This window comes from Felis catus, chromosome B2 (genome assembly GCF_018350175.1).
Source record: "Felis catus isolate Fca126 chromosome B2, F.catus_Fca126_mat1.0, whole genome shotgun sequence".
Lineage (NCBI taxonomy): Eukaryota > Metazoa > Chordata > Mammalia > Carnivora > Felidae > Felis > Felis catus.
This window is the reverse complement of record NC_058372.1, coordinates 54,658,590-54,679,995: the sequence shown is the minus strand read 5'-3', so window position 1 is coordinate 54,679,995 and position 21,406 is coordinate 54,658,590. Positions and strand designations below refer to the sequence as shown.

Below are 21,406 nucleotides of genomic sequence, written 5' to 3'. Positions count from 1 at the left end.
GAAACAATAAATATAAAGTAGTGATAAGTGCCCAAAACTAAAGAGTATAATCAGTAGCAAGTAACTGGTAGCTATATAAGGTGGTACCTCTACATTACTAACACCATCTGCTGGAGAGTGTATGCTAGTCTGAAAAAATTTTTAAAGAAACAGGAAATAACCAATCCAAACTAACAACTCTGAATAAACATTTTATAAACAGATGGCTACGTTTTGCATACATAGAAGCACTGACTTAATACACTGAATTCCCAATAAAAAATAACAGTGAGCATCAAAACCTTAACTTGCTTCCACAACTGCATCAGTACTATTTAAAAATGTTCATAAGATAAAACAAGAAACTGTAGACTGTAATACAAAAACTGCTAAACCTTAATAAATGATATCTCGGCATTTGCTACTTTAGTATTTATACTCTAGATGACAGTTACAAAAACTAATACATGCAGCTTTAGGTTATTTTACAGTCAGCAAATTCCCCTCCAACATGAACTATAACTTTAGATTGAAAAGTATTCAAAGTATTAAACAACAACTAAATATATGTCTGCAACAAACACAGGCAAGGGAAGATGAGAGAAAGAAACAGATACGGATTGGGCAGTCAATTCACTAAGAGAACTTCATTTTTAGAAAGGAATCAGGGAGAAGCAATATTTAGAACTAGGCAGTGCAATGAGGGAAGGAAGCAGTGGTAACAGCACTGTGATTCAAAAGTGCTGGAGGTACGAATGACTTCTCTGTTGCCTCAGAAGCAATGGCTAAGTCCCCATAATTTTTGCTCAGATGTCCAAAGCAATGTATCTCAAATAATGTACAATGAGGACATATGCATAAAGAGAAAGAAATCAGATATGTGGTATTTTGGGAAGCAATAGTATAGAAGAATTTCAGTTGAAACTGACTCTATCACCACAACATACAACAGAAGTGACTGAATGTTCCAAATCATTCCTAGCTTTAACACCAAGGTCCTTTAATTGGAGCACTACAAAAAAAAAAAAAAAAAAAAAAAAAAAAAAAAAAAAAAAGCCTAATATACTTCGTTCAAAATCATTCTCCGTAAACAGTATTTTAAGCCATCAATTTTCTATACTTCTTAAAAGGAATATTTTTAATTTTATGTGACAATAGGTAATCAAACTGAAGAGAATATTTTAATAAACTCAGGGATACTAAATGACATTCCGTTGCAAAAATATGTGAGAAGATATAATTGAGAAAAGCATGAACATTTATTTACAGGTACAGACTAACAACAGAACACTAGACAGACACAGTAAATTATAAGTGTAACTTAAAATCTTCAGTCAAAATAATTTATTTTCTGTAATCAATAATAAGCAAATGAAAATACAGACTGCAATATATTATCTAGAAAGGTAAAAATTATTTGATTTTCTTTTACAATAATTTTTGAGGAAACTACTTTTACACTGCAAAATAAAAGTGGCATTTAAAATTGTTTTTCAAAAACACTGATTTAAAATAATTAAATATTGACGACATGGATACATAGACCATCTCAGACACACATAAAAGAAGGTGGTCAGTGAACAGGTGCATAAGACAAAGGCCTAGCACTTGCAGCAAGTTTCCCTTTCTCTCCCTTTCTTCTTTCCCCTCTCAGTTTACAGCACAAACCAAGCTAAAATGCTAGCTCAACTTCTCTCTCTTTTCAAAATCAAGGCTCATAAGCACTTATCTACTATGACAGTTAATTTTATGTATCAATTTAACTGGGCCACAGGGTGCCCAGACATTTGGTCAAACATTATCCTGGATGTGTCTGTGAGGGTGTTTCTGGATTAGATTAACCTTTGAACTGGTACACTGAGTAAAGCAGACTGCCCTCCCCAGTGTCAGTGGGTCTCTTCCAATCCTCTGAAGTCCTGAATAAAACAAAAAAGCTGACCGACCCTCCAGTGAGTAAGACAGAATTTCCTCCTGCCTGACTGCTTTGAGCTAGGACATGGGTTTTTACTGCCTTCAGACTCAAACTAAAACACTGGCTCTGCCTGGGTCTCAAACCTGCCAGTCTTCCGACTGGAACTGTACTATCAGCTCTCCTGGGTCTCCAGGATGCCAACTGCAGATCTTGGGACTTGTCAGGATCCAAAATCGCCTAAGCCATTCAATATAATAAGTATCTTTTCTCCTTCCCTCCCTCCCTCTGTTTCTCTTTTGATTCTGTTTCTCTGGAGAACCCTAATACCCTTGCCCACTTAATACATCAAATTCCTAATAAAAAGATCAAAAAATATTTTAAAGTAATAATATATAATGATGCCAGTGACAGAGCAAGATTCTCATAAAGCTTGATGAGAGTCTAATTTAAAACCTTTTAAATAGTCATTTTGTGTAACATGCATCAAAACTTTAAAGCTGTGTATAGTTTTTTTACCAGGTAAATTTATTCCCTGGTGAATATATACAGAGGACATAATAAGAGCTATAATCAAAGATTTATGTGCTGAGGATATTGGTTGCAATAACATTTATGACAGAGTCAAAAAGACACAACGAAATGCCCAGTAATAGGGGAATGATTAAACAAATTCTAACACGTTCAAAGGATGAACTGTCATGCAACTCATCCAAATGATATTTTCAAAAATCATTCAACAACCTGTGGTAATTACGTTAAAAAAATGTCAACTTTTAAAACACAATATTCTAGCTAGTTATCTACACCCTAGAGAGAAAGGCTAAAGGTGATAATAGGTATTTCTGAATGGAGAAACGGCAGGTAAATTTTTCTGTATTTTTCACATTTCCTATAATCAAAACATGTTACCTTTAAAATAAAAAAATATATAATAAAGGTCTAAGAAACATTATCCAAAACTGTGTTTAAAGAAAACTATTAAATGATAAGTTTAAGATTCTTTGAAAAATTTACAATAAAGCCAGTTTTAAAAACAAATCTGTAATACTATAAAATGATCTGAACTTTTTAAAAAAGATAAAGCTAGAGATGTGTTATAAGCTGAGGTGTATCTTCCTAAGATTCATGTGTCGAAGTCTTAACTCCCAATGTGACTATATTTGGAAATATGGCATTTAAAAAGATAATTATGAGACACAGGCAAACTAAAAAAGCAGACTCTTAACTATGTAGAACAAACTGATGGTTACCATAGGGGAGGTGGGTAGGGGAATGGGTTAAACAGGTGATGGGGATTAAGGAGTGCACTTGTGATGAGCACCAGGTACTGTATGGAAGTGCTGAATCACTATATTGCATACCTGAAATTAATATCACACTGTATGTTAGCTGGAATTTAAATAAAAACTTAAAAAAATAAAAATAAGAAGTTAATTAAAGTTAAATAAGGTCATAATGGTGGGACTCTACCCCAATATGATTGATGTCCTTATGAGAGGAGGAATAAATATCAGAGAAGTGAACCGAGAGAGAGAAAGGGTCACTTGAGGACAGAGCAATAAGGGAGCTATCTGGAAGCCAAGGAAAGAGGCTTCAGGAGAAACCAAATCTGCCAACACCTTGATCTTAGACTTCCAGCTTCCAGAACTGGGAAAAAATAATTTTTTGTTGTTTAAGGCATCCAGGCTGTGGGATTTTATTATGGCAGCTCTAGCCAACTAACAGAAGACCTAATAAAGTGTCATTATGAAATTTACTTGGTAAATATTCTTTTTTCTATATAATTTACTTTTCTAAGAAAAAGCAAACCAACAAATAAGCATTAAAGAACTTAATTCATGGCACACAAGGGACAAAAAACTGTATTTCCAAAATAAAATGTTATTAGCCAGTACTACTGAAGAGAAATAAGGAATAGGAGTGGGGATTTGAGTACTATGAATAGATTGAAAAGCAGTCCTCAGGTTTCTAGTGATTAATGTCTAACTAAAAATGCTCAATGAAAGAATCTGCAGAAAAAAATTTAAAAACATCTAAAATTGTTTTTGTTCTCAGTATCTCCTAGTTCAGTCTTATAATGGCTATTGGCAGTATACCTTCAAAGACAATGACTCCTAAGCATGACTTTACCACTTACAATGCTGTTTCAATCTCATCCTTTGAATTAAACTTTCCCAATCTTTTGTTTAGAATCTATTAGATTAAAATGGGAGTTTTTTACCAAAATGAAATTGTAGACACATTTATCTTTTAGAATGTTCAACTATATTTCAGAGGTATATTTAAAAAATAGACCAACAGACCTTAAGTTTTCAAACCAAATTAAAATTTCAGCTACTGTTGTAAGTTTTCAAAATTACCTTGTCTGGATCCATCTTTCCTCTGATAAATTCCTGCTTCCAGAATTGCAATGCCTGTTCCAGTGTTAAACCAATGCCCTTCAGGAAGAGGCCATACTGCATTCGGCCCCCATGACGAAGATGGTGATTTTCCCGCAAAGCTTTATGTAACTGTCGCATGCAAGGTGGGAAGGATTTGGTAGAAAGCTATGAGAAAAAGAGTTTTTTGTTATGTGGAAGGTTTACCAGGTTCCTCACAATAGCTGTTGCAAACTCAATCTAATTTGCAAACTGTAAATTTAGTCTAATTAGAATAAAAACAAAAACTATAAGAAAGCATTTTTAATGCAGTTACAGATGAACTGTTTTCCTAACATTTTTATACTGATTGATTACATGTTGAGATGATAAAATTTTGGATATACTGGATTGAATAAAATATATTATTAAAATTTATTTCACTTATTTATTTTTCATTTTTAATTAAATTTTTCTTTTGAGGTAATTATAGATTCACATGCAGTTGCAAGAAAATAATACGGAGGCACCTGGGTAGCTCAGTCAGTTACCCATCTGACTCCTGGTTTCAGCTCGGGTCATGATCTCAGGGTTCATAGGTTTGAGCCCTTATCAGGCTCTGTGCTGACAGTGAGGAGCCTGATTGGGATTCTCTCTCTCTTCCTCTGTCTCTGCCTCTTCTGCGCTCTGTCTCTTTCTCTCTCTCAAAATTAATAAATAAACTTTAACAAAAACAAAACCTTTTTCATTTATGGTTTCAATTGCATTCTCTTTGACTTCCTCAATATCCTTCTCCCAAGACAATTCTCATGCCCTCACATATTTTTTCGCAAGTTCAACTCTCCCAAAGCAGGAGCAGGTATCACTTTGTTTGCCTTTGCTGCTCCCTCTAGGGACCATCCAGTTTCTTTATCCTCTCATCTTAACAACTTTGAAATTCTTCCATCCCCAACCTAGTCCAGCCAGGCCTCTATCCTCCCTTGTCAGGTCTACTGTTTTCACGTGTTCCTTCTTGTATCTTCATACTATTACCAAATTATTTTTCTTAAACATTTTTCTAATCCAAAAACACCAATGAATATTTAACCTCCTTAGTATGAACATTCAAGGTTCTGTCGATGTCTGTAAGTAGCTACTTTTCAATTATGTGCAACAGAACAAATAGGTATTAGGTGGCTTGGGAAACAAGAAGATGAATACAATGTAATTTTCCCCTTTAAATCACTTACACAAAATAAAAAGAAACAGTCGCTATTATACAACTAAAACTCACATAAATCAGTCATATAATGGGTGCTCTAACAAGGGCATAAATCAAGTGCCATGGAACTAGGGTAAAAAAGCCCAGTGTGTTACCATACCAATATGAATCCTTTGCTCCATTCAGTTGGGTTATTCCATGATCACATGGTCATGTTTTTTTTTTTTTTTTCAACGTTTATTTATTTTTGGGACAGAGAGACAGAGCATGAACGGGGGAGGAGCAGAGAGAGAGGGAGACACAGAATCGGAAACAGGCTCCAGGCTCTGAGCCATCAGCCCAGCGCCCGACGCGGGGCTCAAACTCACGGACCGCGAGATCGTGACCTGGCTGAAGTCGGACGCTTAACCGACTGTGCCACCCAGGCGCCCCCACATGGTCATGTTTTGTATGTTCCTTCTCACTTTTGTCACTCCACTGGCCCTGCCTGGGGTAAAACCCTTCCTACTTCCCATGCCATCTAGCCAAAGCCAAGCCATTGGTCAAGACCCAGTTCAACTTCAGCTTCCTTTGGCACAATTCCTTGAACACTGTTTACTCATTCAATCACTAAATATCTACTGAACACAACTCTGTGTGCAGCCTTGGGGAACTAGCAGTGAACAAAGAAGTCAAATACCCTGTCCTCAAAGAACTTACATTCAAATGGGAGAACAGACAATGAATGCAGACATAAAGGTAACATCTAATTCCAAAAGCCTTGAAAATAAAACAGATTAATGGGATCAAGTGTGAATAGGAAAGGAATACTTTAGGTGGCCAGTAAAGCCTCTCTGAGGAGTTGGCATTGCAGCTATGATCCTATTTTAAGCAGGATTCCAGTCAAATGAGATCCAGGAATACTGCTTCAAGTAAAGGAAACAAAAGCAAAGATCTTGAGAAGGAATGAACATGGTGTGCTCCAGAGATAGCAATAAGGTCCAAGTGGCTAAACGTGTGAATGGGACAGAATGGAGAAGATGAAATTGGAATCATGAGTACACATGGCATTATAGGCCATAGTTATAAGTTTGGATTTTAGTCTAGATGTGATAGAAACTCAACAGAGGGTTCAGAAGACTGACATGATGTGATAAACAAAGAGAACTCTGGCTGTTGTGTAGTGAACAGATCATATACGGAAGCAAGGAAGATACTCTGGAAGTAATCCAAATAATGGAAATGGAAAACATACGGTCTAGGTTGGCAGCAATGGAACAGAAAAATGCTTATGGATAATGAGCAGACAAAGGAATAATGAGCAGACCAGAGCATGGATGAATTATCAACATGGATGTTGCAGAGGCCAAGAACAGTAACAAGAGTAATGCTAGTGCAAGAGACCATGACAGCATGCTACGGTCACCCGTGAACAAGAGCAGGAGACAGGGACGCAGGCAACAAGGAGAACTGTAATGGGATTACAGGGCTTTAAAGGAGCTATAGCTCTGCTAATGGAAGGCAGGAAGGCAGAGAAATGGTTTGGAAATGGTAAAATGGACCAAGGAAGATACATCTCATACCAAATTAAGGTGTGTGTGTGTGTGTGTGTGTGTGTGTGTGTGTGTGAGAGAGAGAGAGAGAGAGAGAGAGAGAGAGAGAGACAGACCGACCAACCGACCAAGAGGCACAGGAGAAACAACATCATTGAGAGAGCCAGATTTCAATGAGAAGAAAAATCTAAAGAAAACATTTGAAGAAGAAACTGAGAATATCAAGGGATGTGATAATGACATGCTGTTATAAGGACGAGGCATTACAGATAGTTAGGAAGAAGTACAGATAAAGATACACTTAATCAATTTAGCACAGGGTCTCAAGCATAGACCCACAGATATGATCATCTTGGCACTTAAGATAATTTATCATTATATTGATTATTTATTATTTACATGTTGTCTACCTCCCTCATGTAAGGTCCATGAAGGTAGAGGAATTTTCTGTTTTATTCACCTCTGTATCCACAGCACAGTGGCTGGTACATAATTGATGGGTTCAATATATATTCAGTAAATTAATGATTATATTTCTATGTCTTCCCACAGTATCCAGTGAAGTTCACAGTTGCTTGTGAACAGCAGAACATCTTGATTGAATCAGGAATAGAATTAACTTCTAACCATTCACATAGTATAAACACAAATCATATGGCACAGAGGAAGTGTTAGAGATAATAACTGTTTGAGGAAAGTAAAGGATGGGGCATCCTTGAGAACAAATTTCAATTCAACTGTACAAAGTGAGCAATCCTTATGTTATTTCTAGACATATTAACTGCAAGTACTTGATTATAATTTTTCCAAACAGGAAGACAACCTATTCATTCTGGTCTCTAAAAACTCCTGGTCTCTCCCTACTCACCTTATTCTTATTTCCAAGCATTAAAATGTCAATGTATTTTTAATTTATTGTAAATAATTTGGTAACTGTCTAAATAAAGATTATTTATGGCTGGTTTAGTTTCCCTTTTTGGGGTAGAGCAGAAATTCTACAATGCATTAAAAAGAAAAACTCTATAAATTATAGTAAAGCATACTACTCTTTCATTCTACAACAGAACCACAAAGTGAAGTTGAAATGAGCTGTCCATTAATCTAGTAGCAACACAAGCATGGGAGCCTATACTTAGTGTTAATGAAATCAACTGTAACCTACCAAAATTCGTATGTTGAAGTCCTAACCACCAAGACCTCAGAATGTGATTGTATTTGGAGCTGGGGTCTTTAAAGAGGGAATTAATATAAATGAAGTCATGCGTGTGGGACCCTGATCCAATGTGACTGGTGTCCTAAGAAGAGGAAGAGACACCAGGGATGCACAAGCACACTGGAAAGACCACGTGAGAACACAGGGAGAAAGTGGCCACCTAAAAGTCATGGAAAGAGGCCTCAAATTTGCCAACACCTTCATCTCAGAATTTTAGCCTCCAGAACTGTGAGAAGATAAATTTCTGTTGTTTAAGGCATCATCAGTCTGTAGTATTTTGTTATAGCAGCCCTAGCAAACTTAGCATTTTCCATTTCTCTTTTTCTCAATGTATAAGGTTGGTGTGTAGGTAGGTGGGTGGGTGGGGCATTCATTTACTCATGCATTCATTCACTCAATGTATTTTAAACTTTTTTAAGTTTGTTTATTTCTTTTTTTTTTTTAGAAACTTTTTTTAACATTTATTTATTTTTGAGACAGAGAGAGACAGAGCATGAACGGGGGAGGGGCAGAGACAGAGGGAGACACAGAATCGGAAACAGGCTCCAGGCTCTGAGCCATCAGCCCAGAGCCCGATGCGGGGCTCGAACTCACGGACCGCGAGATGGTGACCTGAGCTGAAGTCGGACGCTTAACTGGCTGCGCCACCCAGGCGCCCCAGTTTGTTTATTTCTTTATTGAGAGAGAGAGAAGAGAGAGAGAGAGAGAGATAGTGTGTGCTTTAGCAAGTTACTCAGACTCTCTATCCCCCAGGTTTCCGATCTTTCAAATGGAGATAATAATGCTTGCTTTTCAGGGTTGATAGGAGATTTGAACTAAAATAACTTCTGTTCCAAAATCTGACATATGGGAAGTAATCACTATTTAAAACAAGTAACATCTGAATGTCTGAATAGCACTTTGCATGTGCAAAGAGTCCTTACCTATATCCTCTAATTACATCCTTGTTTTTTTAACGTTTGTTTATTTGTTTGTTTATTTATTTATTTACTTAGAGATTGAGAGCTGGGGAGGGGCAGAGAGCGAGAATCCGAGCAGGTTCCGCACTGTCAGTGCAGAGTCTCACACAGGCTCTAATTCACGAACCAGGATACCATGACCTGAGCCGAAATCAAGAGGCGCTCAACCGACTGAGCCACCAAGATGCCCCTATTTTATTTTATTTTATTTTATTTTTTTTTTTTTTCAACGTTTATTTATTTTTGGGACAGAGAGAGACAGAGCATGAACGGGGGAGGGGCAGAGAGAGAGGGAGACACAGAATCGGAAACAGGCTCCAGGCTCTGAGCCATCAGCCCAGAGCCCGATGCGGGGCTCAAACTCACGGACCGCGAGATCGTGACCTGGCTGAAGTCGGACGCTTAACCGACTGCGCCACCCAGGCGCCCCAAGATGCCCCTATTTTAAAGTTTATATATTTAAGTAATCTCTACACCCCACATGGGGCTTGAACTCACGATTCCAAGATCAAGAGTCACATGTACTGACTAAGCCAGCAGGCGCCCTTTTAGGTATAAGGTATTTAAATATAAATATACAAATACCATTTAGCTATCATCACCTAAAAGAATACCCCTTTGGAAAAACTGATTAAATTCTGTTCATCAGAATGCAAATAATTTCCTGATTAAGTTTGATTTTCCTATGATTACAAAAATTCACCTGTATAGCACATGGGACTTCCTTTAAAAATGGTTGGCAAGCAATAAAATGAAATTCTCTCCCATCTCCTCTCCCCAGAATAATCTTTGAAGAAAATCTGTGCTTCCTCATTGACAAAGGTTCAAGTTTAGAAGGATGCGATGCTTACCGAATCAATCTGATCCAAAGAAATCTTCCCAGCATTTCCCTGTGTACTGTAATCTTGACCAGTGTAAGAATGACTAAAATTAAAAAGAAGAAAATATTAAAATAGGATTTTTACAACATATTTTAATCATTTCAAAGGAAATTTATTCTGATACAGATTAAAATCACAATAAGACATTTTACATATAAACGTTGGCAGAAACATAGCCAAGTATTTTAAAGGTATTTAACAGAATACATTTAAGTAACTTACTCAAAAATAATACAAAAATATAGTGACCATCTGGATCTTCTGACTTCTAAAGTGTCATTTCCATTTCTTAGAAGCATAATGCAATTTATTGTTAAAGTTCAAGTCTCTACTATTGATCCCTTATTAACAGCAGGGCAGCAGAGCAAGGGATACAATGGAGCTTAAATAAGGAACCATCACTTACTAGTGTGGGTCCTCCAGCAAGTTACTCAGACTCTCTATACCCCAGGTTCCTTATCTGTCAAATGGAGATAGTAATGCCTGCTTTGCAGGGTTGATAGAAGGTCTGAACTGAAGTAACTTCTCTTTAAGGACCTGACATATGGTAACCACTGTTTATTAAAACAAGTAATATCTGAACAGCACTTTGCACATGTGCAAAGAGTCTTTATCTATATCTTCTAATTACACCCTTGGTTTTTTTTAATGTTTTATTTATTTTTGAATGAGCACAAGCAGGGGAGGGGCAGAGAGAGGAGGACAGAGGATCTGAAGCAGGCTCTCAGCTCACAGCAGAGAGCCCGATATGGGGCTTGAACTCACAAACCCTAAGATCATGACCTGAACCAAAGTCAGACCTCAACCAACTGAGGCACCCAGGTGCCTTCATCTTACTTTCTTTTTAACTTTATTTATTTTGTGAGATCATGATGTGAGCAGAAATCAAGAGTCCAACGCTCAACCGACTGAGCCACCCAGGGACCCCAATATCCTCTAATTACATCCTCACAACCCTGAGAGTGTTTTAACTTTACATTTAACAAATGGGGGGCCAGAGGAGCTAGAGACTTGTAAGATCAGAAGGCAAGTTTACAGTGCAGTGGGAATTCAACCTTTTATTTCTCAATTCCCTGTTTCTTGACTATACCACACCATCCTCTTCATTGCTGTATTCTCATTTTCCTGTTGCATTATTTACAAATTAAGAAACAACATGGTATATATCATCTAAAGCCATCTAACTTCGTAAATTTTCAGCTTCTTGACACAATGCCCAACTCCAACACTGATTCAGATGCAGACATTCAGGAATGACACAACAAACAACAGCTGTGAGATTACACAGAAACCCACAGTCAAACCAAGGTTTATGCAGATTCCACAACTAAAGAAAAATTCTGGAGTAAAGTAGCACTACAATCCTAAAGAATTCCGGACTCTCTACCTAATACCTGCTCAGTATAGACTCTTGCTGCTAAACAACACACACACTCGAGATGCTCTGTAGAAAGGCTATTATTCTTGCAATCAATCCACCTGCTGATTAAACAATGGGTATGAATTATGAAGCAAAACCAGAGTATATCTTGGGATGCTGCAGCCACTGCCTAGGAGACTGTTCCAAATGTAGATTTCCCATCCCGAGAGTTCTGCCTCCACAGGCTAAGAATGGCCTCAGAATTAATCTGAGAGCAGGAGGAGCAGAATGCCAATGAGTAGTACAGGATGATCCCAATCTCTAAAACACATTTTCTTGCCTGTGGTATTATTTCTCCTTTCGGTAACATATTTTGGACAATAAATGTATCATTGGATTCTAACCATTCCGTTTATCATAGTAGTAGCATGGCATACAAAACTCATGCTAAATTAAGCCAATAGTAGTCTTCATTTAATTTTAATATTTCACATTTTAATATACAGTATAATGGAGAGTTGTTTCAGTGAAATCCCCCAAATAAAAACCTATTTCACTTTCCAACTTATATTACAGTAGAGCAAAGAGGCAGCATGAGGCAATGGAAATAGCAGTAGGCTAGAATCTAGAGATATGTTCTTGTTTTTTAATCATTAGTTTGGCAAATTGGGGCAAGTCATTTAACTGCCCTGATTTGCACTATCCTCATTTGTAAACAGAATTAATAATGCCAGGCTTGTCTAACAGAAATACTGGAGAAATGAAATGATATATTCAAAGTGCTAATTAAAATCGGTAAACTGTATTTTAGTACACAAAGAAACTGCAGTCTTGACCACGAAGCACAAAAAGACAGGATGGGAAAGGAGGCAGCATGATCCTACAGAGGAGCCATCAACCTGCTAGGAGGTACTGGGACACTGTTGACCTTTACAAGCTTCAGCTTTTCAGTCTACAAATACTGTTTAGGGTTCCGGGGTGGCGTAATCGATTAAGTGTCTGACTCTTGATTTCGGCTCAGGTCATGATTTCATCATTGTGAGATCGAGCCCTATGTTGGGCTCCATGCTGAGCATAGAGCTTGCTTAGGATTCTCTCTCCCTCTCTGCCCCTCCCTTGCTTGCACTCTCTCTCTCTCAAAATAAACATTTTTTAAAAAGGACTATTTAGGGGCGCCTGGGTGGCGCAGTCAGTTAAGCATCCGACTTCAGCCAGGTCACGATCTCGCGGTCCGGGAGTTCGAGCCCCGCATCAGGCTCTGGGCTGATGGCTCAGAGCCTGGAGCCTGTTTCCGATTCTGTGTCTCCCTCTCTCTCTGCCCCTCCCCCGTTCATGCTCTGTCTCTCTCTGTCCCAAAAATAAATAAACGTTGAAAAAGAAAAAAAATTAAAAAGGACTATTTAGATTTAAAAGATTAACAAATACAAATGTCCTCTATAAATGGTAAAATGATGCACAAACATGACTACTTATTGAGTATACAGAACCAAATGATATCCTATCCCACAAAGAAGTTTTTCTCAGCCCAGTTTATTGCAGTATACTAAATAAAAAGAGAAGATATTTAAGAGGACACACACTTGCCTGAATGGCACTATAAAATACTTGTTCCTCCACAGTTTAATGGGCTATGCAAAAGAGCTAAATTTCAAGGGGGAAACAAAAGAGACTGGTAGCAATGATTAATGTAAAGACTAATGAGTATAAATAACTACAGACAGAATATAAGGAAACTGTATAGAGACATCATACTTCTAAAAATATTATCAATAGACAGAAAGATGGCCACCAGCCAACCCCGTAAGGGCAAGCATGAAACCCATGGGAGGAAAAATGACACAAATGAAGATGTTAAACACCAGAATTAGGAATGAGATTTCTCCTCTACTCATTCATGATCAGAAGGGGTAACTTATATCTTGGTTAGGGAGTTGGTACATATGGCTATTTAATACATGTTTGAACCAGTAATGGATGGATGAAACGGAGGTGGCAGGAATTTTCAGATACAGTACAAAAAAGGCAAATCACAAGAAGTGCTGCACCCAACGCTATGTAGGCAATAAAAAACTATGAAAAGATTTTAGGCAAGAATTCACATAAATGTTTATACTTGAGAAAGAAAGCAATGTGGAGAAAGAACTAAAAAGGGCAGTGCCTGGGCAACAGGAAATCAGTTGGAAGAACACTGAAATATTACAGGCAGAAAAGGTGAGAGGCTGAAGAAAAGTGGTGGCACTCGATGGAAAAAGGAAGGCAATGAAAGAAGAAAAAGAAACAAATAATGCCACCATAAATGGATAAAAATCCTTAAGAAACAATTCACATGAAACTGGCTCTTTGGCTTTTACTTGGAAGTGCCAAGGGATGTTACTAACTGAGATTCATAGCAGGGACTCAGGAAAGGTGAGGCACTCTGTACCACATTCAAAGCCCATGTCAGCTTTGTATCATCCTGCTTCCAAGTTAAAGCAGCTGCTACACTAACAAACAAAAATATAAAAAAATGGACTGTCAAGATACATTCTTATTTTCACGATTTAAAAAAACAGATCAATTTTATGAACATTTTTTAAATCGCTGTACTGGGGAAACACAGAAATAGTAAATTTTAACAACAAAAAATTGGCTCAAGATACACACACACATACCTACATGTGTGCACGCAAACTCACCAGAAAATACTGTTTTCTATTTTAAATGATAAGTTTTATTTTGAGAAACACTCACTGTCACTTATGTACAATTTTCAACAAAGGAGATTAAGTAGGCAGCTTCTAAGCTTCTAAGCTTTCCAGCTTCTAAGCTTTCATTAGAGAATAAATTAAGATGTACCACAAATACCCTTTTTTCAATACAGCAAACCAAAGCATGTTAATGGGCCACAAAATTCAAATTATGTCACTAATAACTATTTTGTGAAATATGAAGAGGAACTTTTGATCACAGAATCTTGAAAAATCAAGGTTTGACTTAATGTTTGCTGGTAAGGGATTAGGAATTACAGTGATTTATTTAGGTGCATCTTCCATGCATAAGTTACCTCTTACTTGCTATAGTAGCAAATGGAAGACACAAAGGGTGAAATGTTACAGTTTTCTCAAGTTGCCAAAGAGCCAGAAAAGTAGTGAAAACATAAAGATGTGATTCAGTGAGTATTCAATTACATTAGAATAGTATCTGAACACAACCAGTTGTATAAGGATATAGCACAGTTGCGAAAATGTAACAGTTAACTACAATGTACCTGAATCATAAATAATTTCACTCCCCAGCAGAACCATGTAAATGCATAAAGCCCAAGGACAAAGCTTAATTTTTTTAATGTCATTAGACTGTCAGACTCTCTAACAAACTTCTCCCACATTCCAGCTGTTGTCCTCATCAGGATATAACAGATTCTAATTACCGAAAACAAAACAAAACAAAAACACAAAACAAACAAAATCCCCCAAAACTTTCAAGAGTCCCTTTAGCCACTCACTCACTAAGCATCTCTGTGACCATGGAAGAGTCAAAAAGTAATGAAGGATCCAGAGACAATTCAGAAAGCAGTGTGGGGAGTGCCACAACAATGCTCAAAACAAACGCTCCTGGAGTCCACAGAAAACAGGTCTCTTTAAAAGAAGGGTGTGAGGAGAAATACCCAATGTGCAGCATTAAACCTTCTTGAGCAAAGAAATGGCACTGAACAGAGTGATATGTGTTGGAAACACAGACCTGAGGCCTAGGACAGAAGGATGAGATAAGAGGAGGACAATCAGCGAGAATCAGGGACTGCAGAGTAAGCAGAAGAGCAGGAGATTATAGTCAGAAAATAATCTGAGCTCAGAGGTTTAGAACTAGGATGTCATGACCACAGAAAAGGCAAAGTCCTGGTTATTTTAGTACTCTTATCATTTGCATGCAGTTTACCAACTGCATGCATATGCATTAAAATATTCTTAAATTTTAACCAGGTTCATAAAAGTATGTGATGTCATAGGAATTTAACAAGGTTATTGGAGGGGTTTAAAAGTAACTATGTGATAAGGAGGTGGGATTCTGGGCTAATAAGAAAGTCTTTCTCAGGATCTGGAGGGTGGGCACATTATCAGAGGGACAAGCAGAAAGAGATAAGCAAAGCCACGGAAATCTTTTTTTTAATGTTTATTTTTGGGAGAGAGAGAGAGAGAGAGAGAGAGAGAGAGAGAGAGAGAGAGAGAAGTGCAAACGGGGGAGGGGCAGGGAGTGAGGGAGACACTGAATCTGAAGCAGGCTCCAGGCGCTGAGCTGTTAGCAGAGAACCTGACTCTGGGCTCGAACTCTCGAACCGTGAGATCATGACCTGAGCTGAAGTTGGTCATTCAACCAACTGAGCCACCCAGGGGCCCCAAGCCATTGAAATTTCTTTAAAAAAAATAATTTTTTTTAAGCATTTATTTATTATTGAAAGACAGAAAGAGACAGAGCATGAGCATGGGAGGGGCGGAGAGAGGTGGAGACACAGAATCTGAAGCAGGCTCCCGGTTCTGAGCTGTCAGTATAGAGCCTGATGAGGGGCTCGAACTCACCAACCAGGAGACCATGACCTGAGCCAAAGTTGGATGCCTAACCGACTGAGCCACCCAGGTGCCCGCCCCACCATGGAAATTTCCAAATCAATTTCTTTACAGATGAAGTTGGGTTATGTAGTGGAAAAGACAAGGAAAGGCAAAGGGGCGGGGGGGGGGGGGGGGGGAAACAAACTGAAATTGGGTAGATAGGTCCTATAGTGCAGGTCTCTAAACAAAAACCATTAAAATTAAAAGCAAACTTTAAATCCTATCTCCTTTTCCAATTACATAGTGCTAAGTCACCATCTTAATGAAAATTTGAGGTTTTGTCAAGTTTAAACCTTTAAACACCTAAACATACTTAAAGAGTCAGGATGCCTGAGTAGCTCAGTAGGTTAAGTGTCTGACTCTTGATTTCAGTTCAGGTCATGACCTCCTGGTTTATGAAGACAAGCCCTCAAGTCAGGCTCCACAATGTCGGAAGGGGGCCTGCTTGGGATTCTCTCACTCTCTTCTCTCTCTCTGTCCCTGTCCTGTGCGCGCTCACTCTCTCTCAAAATAAATTAATCACCTTAAAAAAAGAAAAAGAACTAAATATATGCAAATTAAGTATTTTCTAAGAAAAGAGAATTTTATGAATGTATACAAGAAATCCTTTGATTACACAGAAGTAATTCAGTGACTGTCCGTATTTTTTTGTTTTGTTTTGAGGCGATGGTGCTAAATTATCTAATCTCTACAATAAGAGAATAGCATACAAAATAAAAAAGCATTTTATTACTGTATCATTTGTTCAATAAACTTACACGCAACTTAATTAAAACTCAGTCACATTTGAGGAACTTTTTCCTCCCTATTTCCTTGCTCATTAAACAGTAAGAGGTAAGCACAGTTAGTTTTCCAATACAGCTAAAAATCACAGTAAATAGAAAATTATAAAGCTAACAGTTTCAAATGAATTAAAACCTGAAAGGTTGAAAAGACTTTCAAAATATCCAGAATACATATCTATGTAACCAAACTTAAAATGATCCTAACTGAACTCAAACTGAACCATTCAAGGGTGGGGTGGTGGAGGGACAAATGAGACAGGAAGGTATATTTAATTATATCAACACAGAACTGGAGTTTTCCCCCAAACACTACCACACAACATCTACTTTACAGAATAAAAAATACAGTGGCTATACATAAAGATAAATCTGCACACATTTAATCTGTGAATCACAGGTGAAAGGCAGATCTACTCCTAGTCTTTGTAAAAATGAGAAATTTAAGTCCTGTTCAATACACCACAAATATCAATATGAGCACTTAGGTACTCAACAGGGAACTGTTTTTGAGTGTTGAAACTGAGCACTGGAAACAAAATGAAGAAATTATATGAAAGTGGATCTCTGAGTCTCCACTGCAAGATTAGCTGGTTAAGGAAAAAAAAAATAGTCTTTTCATGCTGTGGTGCTTATCGTTAGCAGAAGAGGGATCATTGCACCTTGGCTCCAAGAGTGGATTCAAGAGCTCTGCTACTGTGACATAAATGCCACAGGGCAAAATGGACAAAATGAGAGGTCAAAAGTCAGCTTTTCACAGGTGATCACTTCTCCAATCATTTTCTCCCTTTCTGACTATATGAAAACGTGATGGAATAAACAAGGAGTCATGGAATAGTTGTAACACTTCAGGAATTCTCTGCAGCCCCCCTGCATTTGCATACATTTTCCAAGTCCAGTTTGCCCAAGACAAACACGTGGGCAGAACAGAATAATAAGGGAGTAAGTAGAGTGATGAAGATGACAGATTTCAGAATCCACTAGTCATGGGTTTGCATACACTCACTATCTGTGTGACTTTGTAAACACCTTTTATTTATTCTTTGCTTCCTCACTGGGAAACAGACATCATAAAAGGGATCACAAAAGTACCTTCCTCAAAGGGCTGTTGTGAGGATCAAATGAGATATCTGTCAAAGAGTTTATCGCATTTTTCACTCAAATTGTTATCATTATCATCACGAACATCCAGGCTTAAATTTATTGCATTTGAACATTTTGGTTACTGATTTTCTCTATTCCTAAAATTCACCAGCTTTATCTCTTAAATATTAGTAAATATATTTCTTTCCTACCTTCTTTATACTATCACATAAAATATTTAGTTTGCAAGTGGAATAATTTAGATGTCTTTGAATAATCTCATGATCTGGAAAGTTTTGTCTAAGCTAACACTCTTAGGAAGTTTAAAGTGTAAAAGTGTAAAAATTCAACGTCAAACACTGGAGATTTCAATGGAATCCAGTCTTGTAGAGCTACAACATTGTCCAGTACAGTAGCCATTTACCAAATGTGACTACTGAGCACTCGAAATGCAGCTTAGTCTAAATTAAGATGTTCAATACATGTAAAGTATACACTGGGTTTCAAAGACTTAGTATGAAAAAATTACTGTAAAACATTTCACTCAACTTTTTTTCATATAATTACATGTTGAAATGATATTTTGGGTATGAGTTAAACAAGGTATTATTAAAGTTAATTTCACTTAAGTAATTTAAAATTACCTATGAAGCTCACATTTGTTTCCTGGGGCAATCATGTTTTCACTGGACAGGACTGTTACAGAGTGAGGACATAATGACATTAGGCAATCAAATGATTCTCCTGAGGACTAGGCACACCTATATAATAGCCAACTGACTCACCCTGACTTCAAGTTAAGACTCATCTCTGCAGGTCATTAGCAAAATATAAACTGCAATTGGGTCCACTAAAGGAAGTGCCTCAAGTCTACTGCAAATATGCTTGCTTTCACATTTTACTTGGGAATCAAGTTTTTAAATTTTAGCCACAGGTTGCCACCTATAGTATTAGGAAAGCAATCTTGAATCCTGATTAGATTGGAAGGAGCATGAAAGGTTTCCTTGGGAAAAAACAAAGCTGTGACACATTTCTATCTGGGAGTTTAGGGGGCTGCCTGGCTCACTTCAACACCTAATGACAACTGTCCATTCTTCTCTCATTTGTAAGAAGACATGCATGCTAGGTGGGATATGAATAGGATGACAGGAAAACCCTGGGCCAGACTGGAGAGAATTCCTCTCCCATCCTCGGAAATGTCTCTCTGCCCTCCCTCCCTGTCAACAGATTCTGAGGGTCATAAAATAGCAGCATATAAAAAATATTTCCTTTCTTTGTTAAGCATTTCCCAGTCCTCTTGAACCTGAAGAGGTTAACGCTATTTACTTCTATCCGGCAGCCTACAGTTTATCATATCTTAAAAACTGGTATAAAATAAAAAAGCAGTGAAGAATGCACCACAAGTAATCAAAACTGATGTCTATATCAAGGAAACATACTTATTTGAACCATTAAAAAGTAATCTAATACATCTTTCAAAATGAACTATATTCTTCTACATCATTCTATAAAAATATACCAAGTTCCAATACAACCTTTTCACATAAAGCCAGGTGCGATCATGGCACAAATGGAAAAACAATTTCAGGAAGAGGAAACAAAGGTTTTGTGTATCACCCATATATCCACTTTTGCAATCACAATTTTACCCACTTTGGACGTTGAAAAAAAATAGTCTACCCACATAAGCCAGGCTATTCAGACATTTAGAGAGCACAGTCCCTGCGGTTTGGATTTGTTGGGTGGGTAAGATATCAAGGAAGATGAAGTTACAATATATCATTTCCTGCTGTGAAGGGTATCACAGGAAAATTCACTCAACAGCTGTCACCATAGAAATTGAAATGAGTTTCTTTTTACAAGCTAGGTCCCTAGTAAATGGTATCCAACTCCTGTTAGCCCAGGTGATTTTCCCTGCAGTTATTCCAAATGAGAACACAATCAATAACATTCTGTTATAAATTGAATGTAAATGATTTTTCCACAAGCATGAGGTTTACTCAAATTTTGCACTTAAAAAACTCCCCAAAAAACTACCAGCAGACAATACACAGTGGAATGATCTATATTTCTCTACAATTGAGAGAAATTGTATGATTCTAGGAGACTCACATATCCAATAAATATCAGGACCATATGGGTTGTCACATCGGGTAAGAACCATAAATGGCACAACTTCTACTTTAATTAGGTTGGCCGCATCTTTCCATATTTTCCTATTTATTCCAATTTCTAATCTGCAATAATCCAATGAACTGTAAGAGAGATGAAAGCTGCATCTCATTTCTCTATCAAAAACACCTCTACTTTACAAAAGTCATTAAACTATTCCATTAAAATGAGTGCATTTCATTGTGTATAAATTATACCTCAATAAAACTGATTTAAAAAGCAAAACACATACATCCTTATAAGAAACAAACTATAGCCTTACATAGGTATTTTCAATATACACACTTAAAGCCCCCAACAGGGGCACCTGGGTGGCTCAGTCGGTTGAGTGTCCAACTTCAGCTCAGGTCATGATCTCACAATCATGAATTCAAGCCCTGCATGGGGCTCACTGCTGTCAGTGGGGAGCCTGCTTTGGGTTCTCTCTCTCTCTCTCTCTCTCTCTCTCTCTCTCTCTCTCTCTCTGCCCCTACCTGGCTCATGTGCTCTTTCTCTCAAAAATAAATAAAAATGTTGAAAAAAAATAAAGCCCCAAATATCTCTATTTTCCTAAGTAAATTTTTCATATTCCTTTACATTCTTAGTGTATATTCTGGTAGTATAATAATCCCCTAAAGAGAGGCTGTTCTGAATTGGATCTGACTTAGAGTAGTCAAATGATTACAATAAAGAAAAGCTGCCTGAGAGAGTGATAATGAAATATAGAGGGATGGGGGGACCATGGACTAAAGATCAAACATCCAGCAGAATTAATACATTAAATTGATGGATATCTTCCCATTCCCCCACAAATAGTTACAGAGTGTAGAATGCTTCTGAGATTGGCTATCACAAGTTTATGTAACTCTAGGATTACCTCTCACATCTTTCCCTAGTAACAGCAGAGAATCAGGGACACAATGTTTTGGGGTTTCTGGGGGAAAGTGGACAAAGACAAGATAAAGGGAACAGCTAATGAGGACTTAAAGTGACAGTCCAGGAGTCACACACTTTCCCTATAGACTCCTTTGGTTTTGAACAGCCATTAATGATGGTCATAATGTTTAAAGTTGTCATTTCATAGATAAAAACAGCAAGGAACATAACAGGCTTTTTTGTTTCACTTTTTAAATGAGCATTTTCAAAATCCGAATTCAATGGGGAGAAAAAAAGGGATCTCTCTTCTGAGGTCACATTGAGGAACAGAAAGCACTCTCAGTCCTCCATGACTAGTTCCTGATTTATGAAAGAATCCCAAATTCCCAAACAACAAAACCAGGACTGAATTTCTGCAAAGGTGGAGTATCAGAATTTTTACTTAGAAATGAGAGAAAAGCCACCAGCTTTCTATCCAAACTACCATCTCATTCAGTCTCAACACTTAGTAGTGTTAAAAACAAGACAAGAGGCCCA

General features: G+C 37.5%; 1 protein-coding gene across 3 annotated transcripts in view; it reads right to left on the bottom strand.

Moving 5' to 3' along the window:
• PRIM2 (DNA primase subunit 2) overlaps positions 1-21,406 on the bottom strand; it is a 342,271-nt gene that overhangs the window by 131,899 nt on the left and 188,966 nt on the right. For all 3 annotated transcript variants that reach the window (XM_045057690.1, XM_006931825.4, XM_045057691.1), the window contains 2 exons: positions 10,005-10,077; positions 4,252-4,437 (listed from right to left, as the gene is read on the bottom strand). In XM_045057690.1, coding sequence (XP_044913625.1) covers positions 4,252-4,437; positions 10,005-10,077 — 259 coding nt within the window. The remainder of the gene's footprint in view (positions 1-4,251; positions 4,438-10,004; positions 10,078-21,406) is intronic.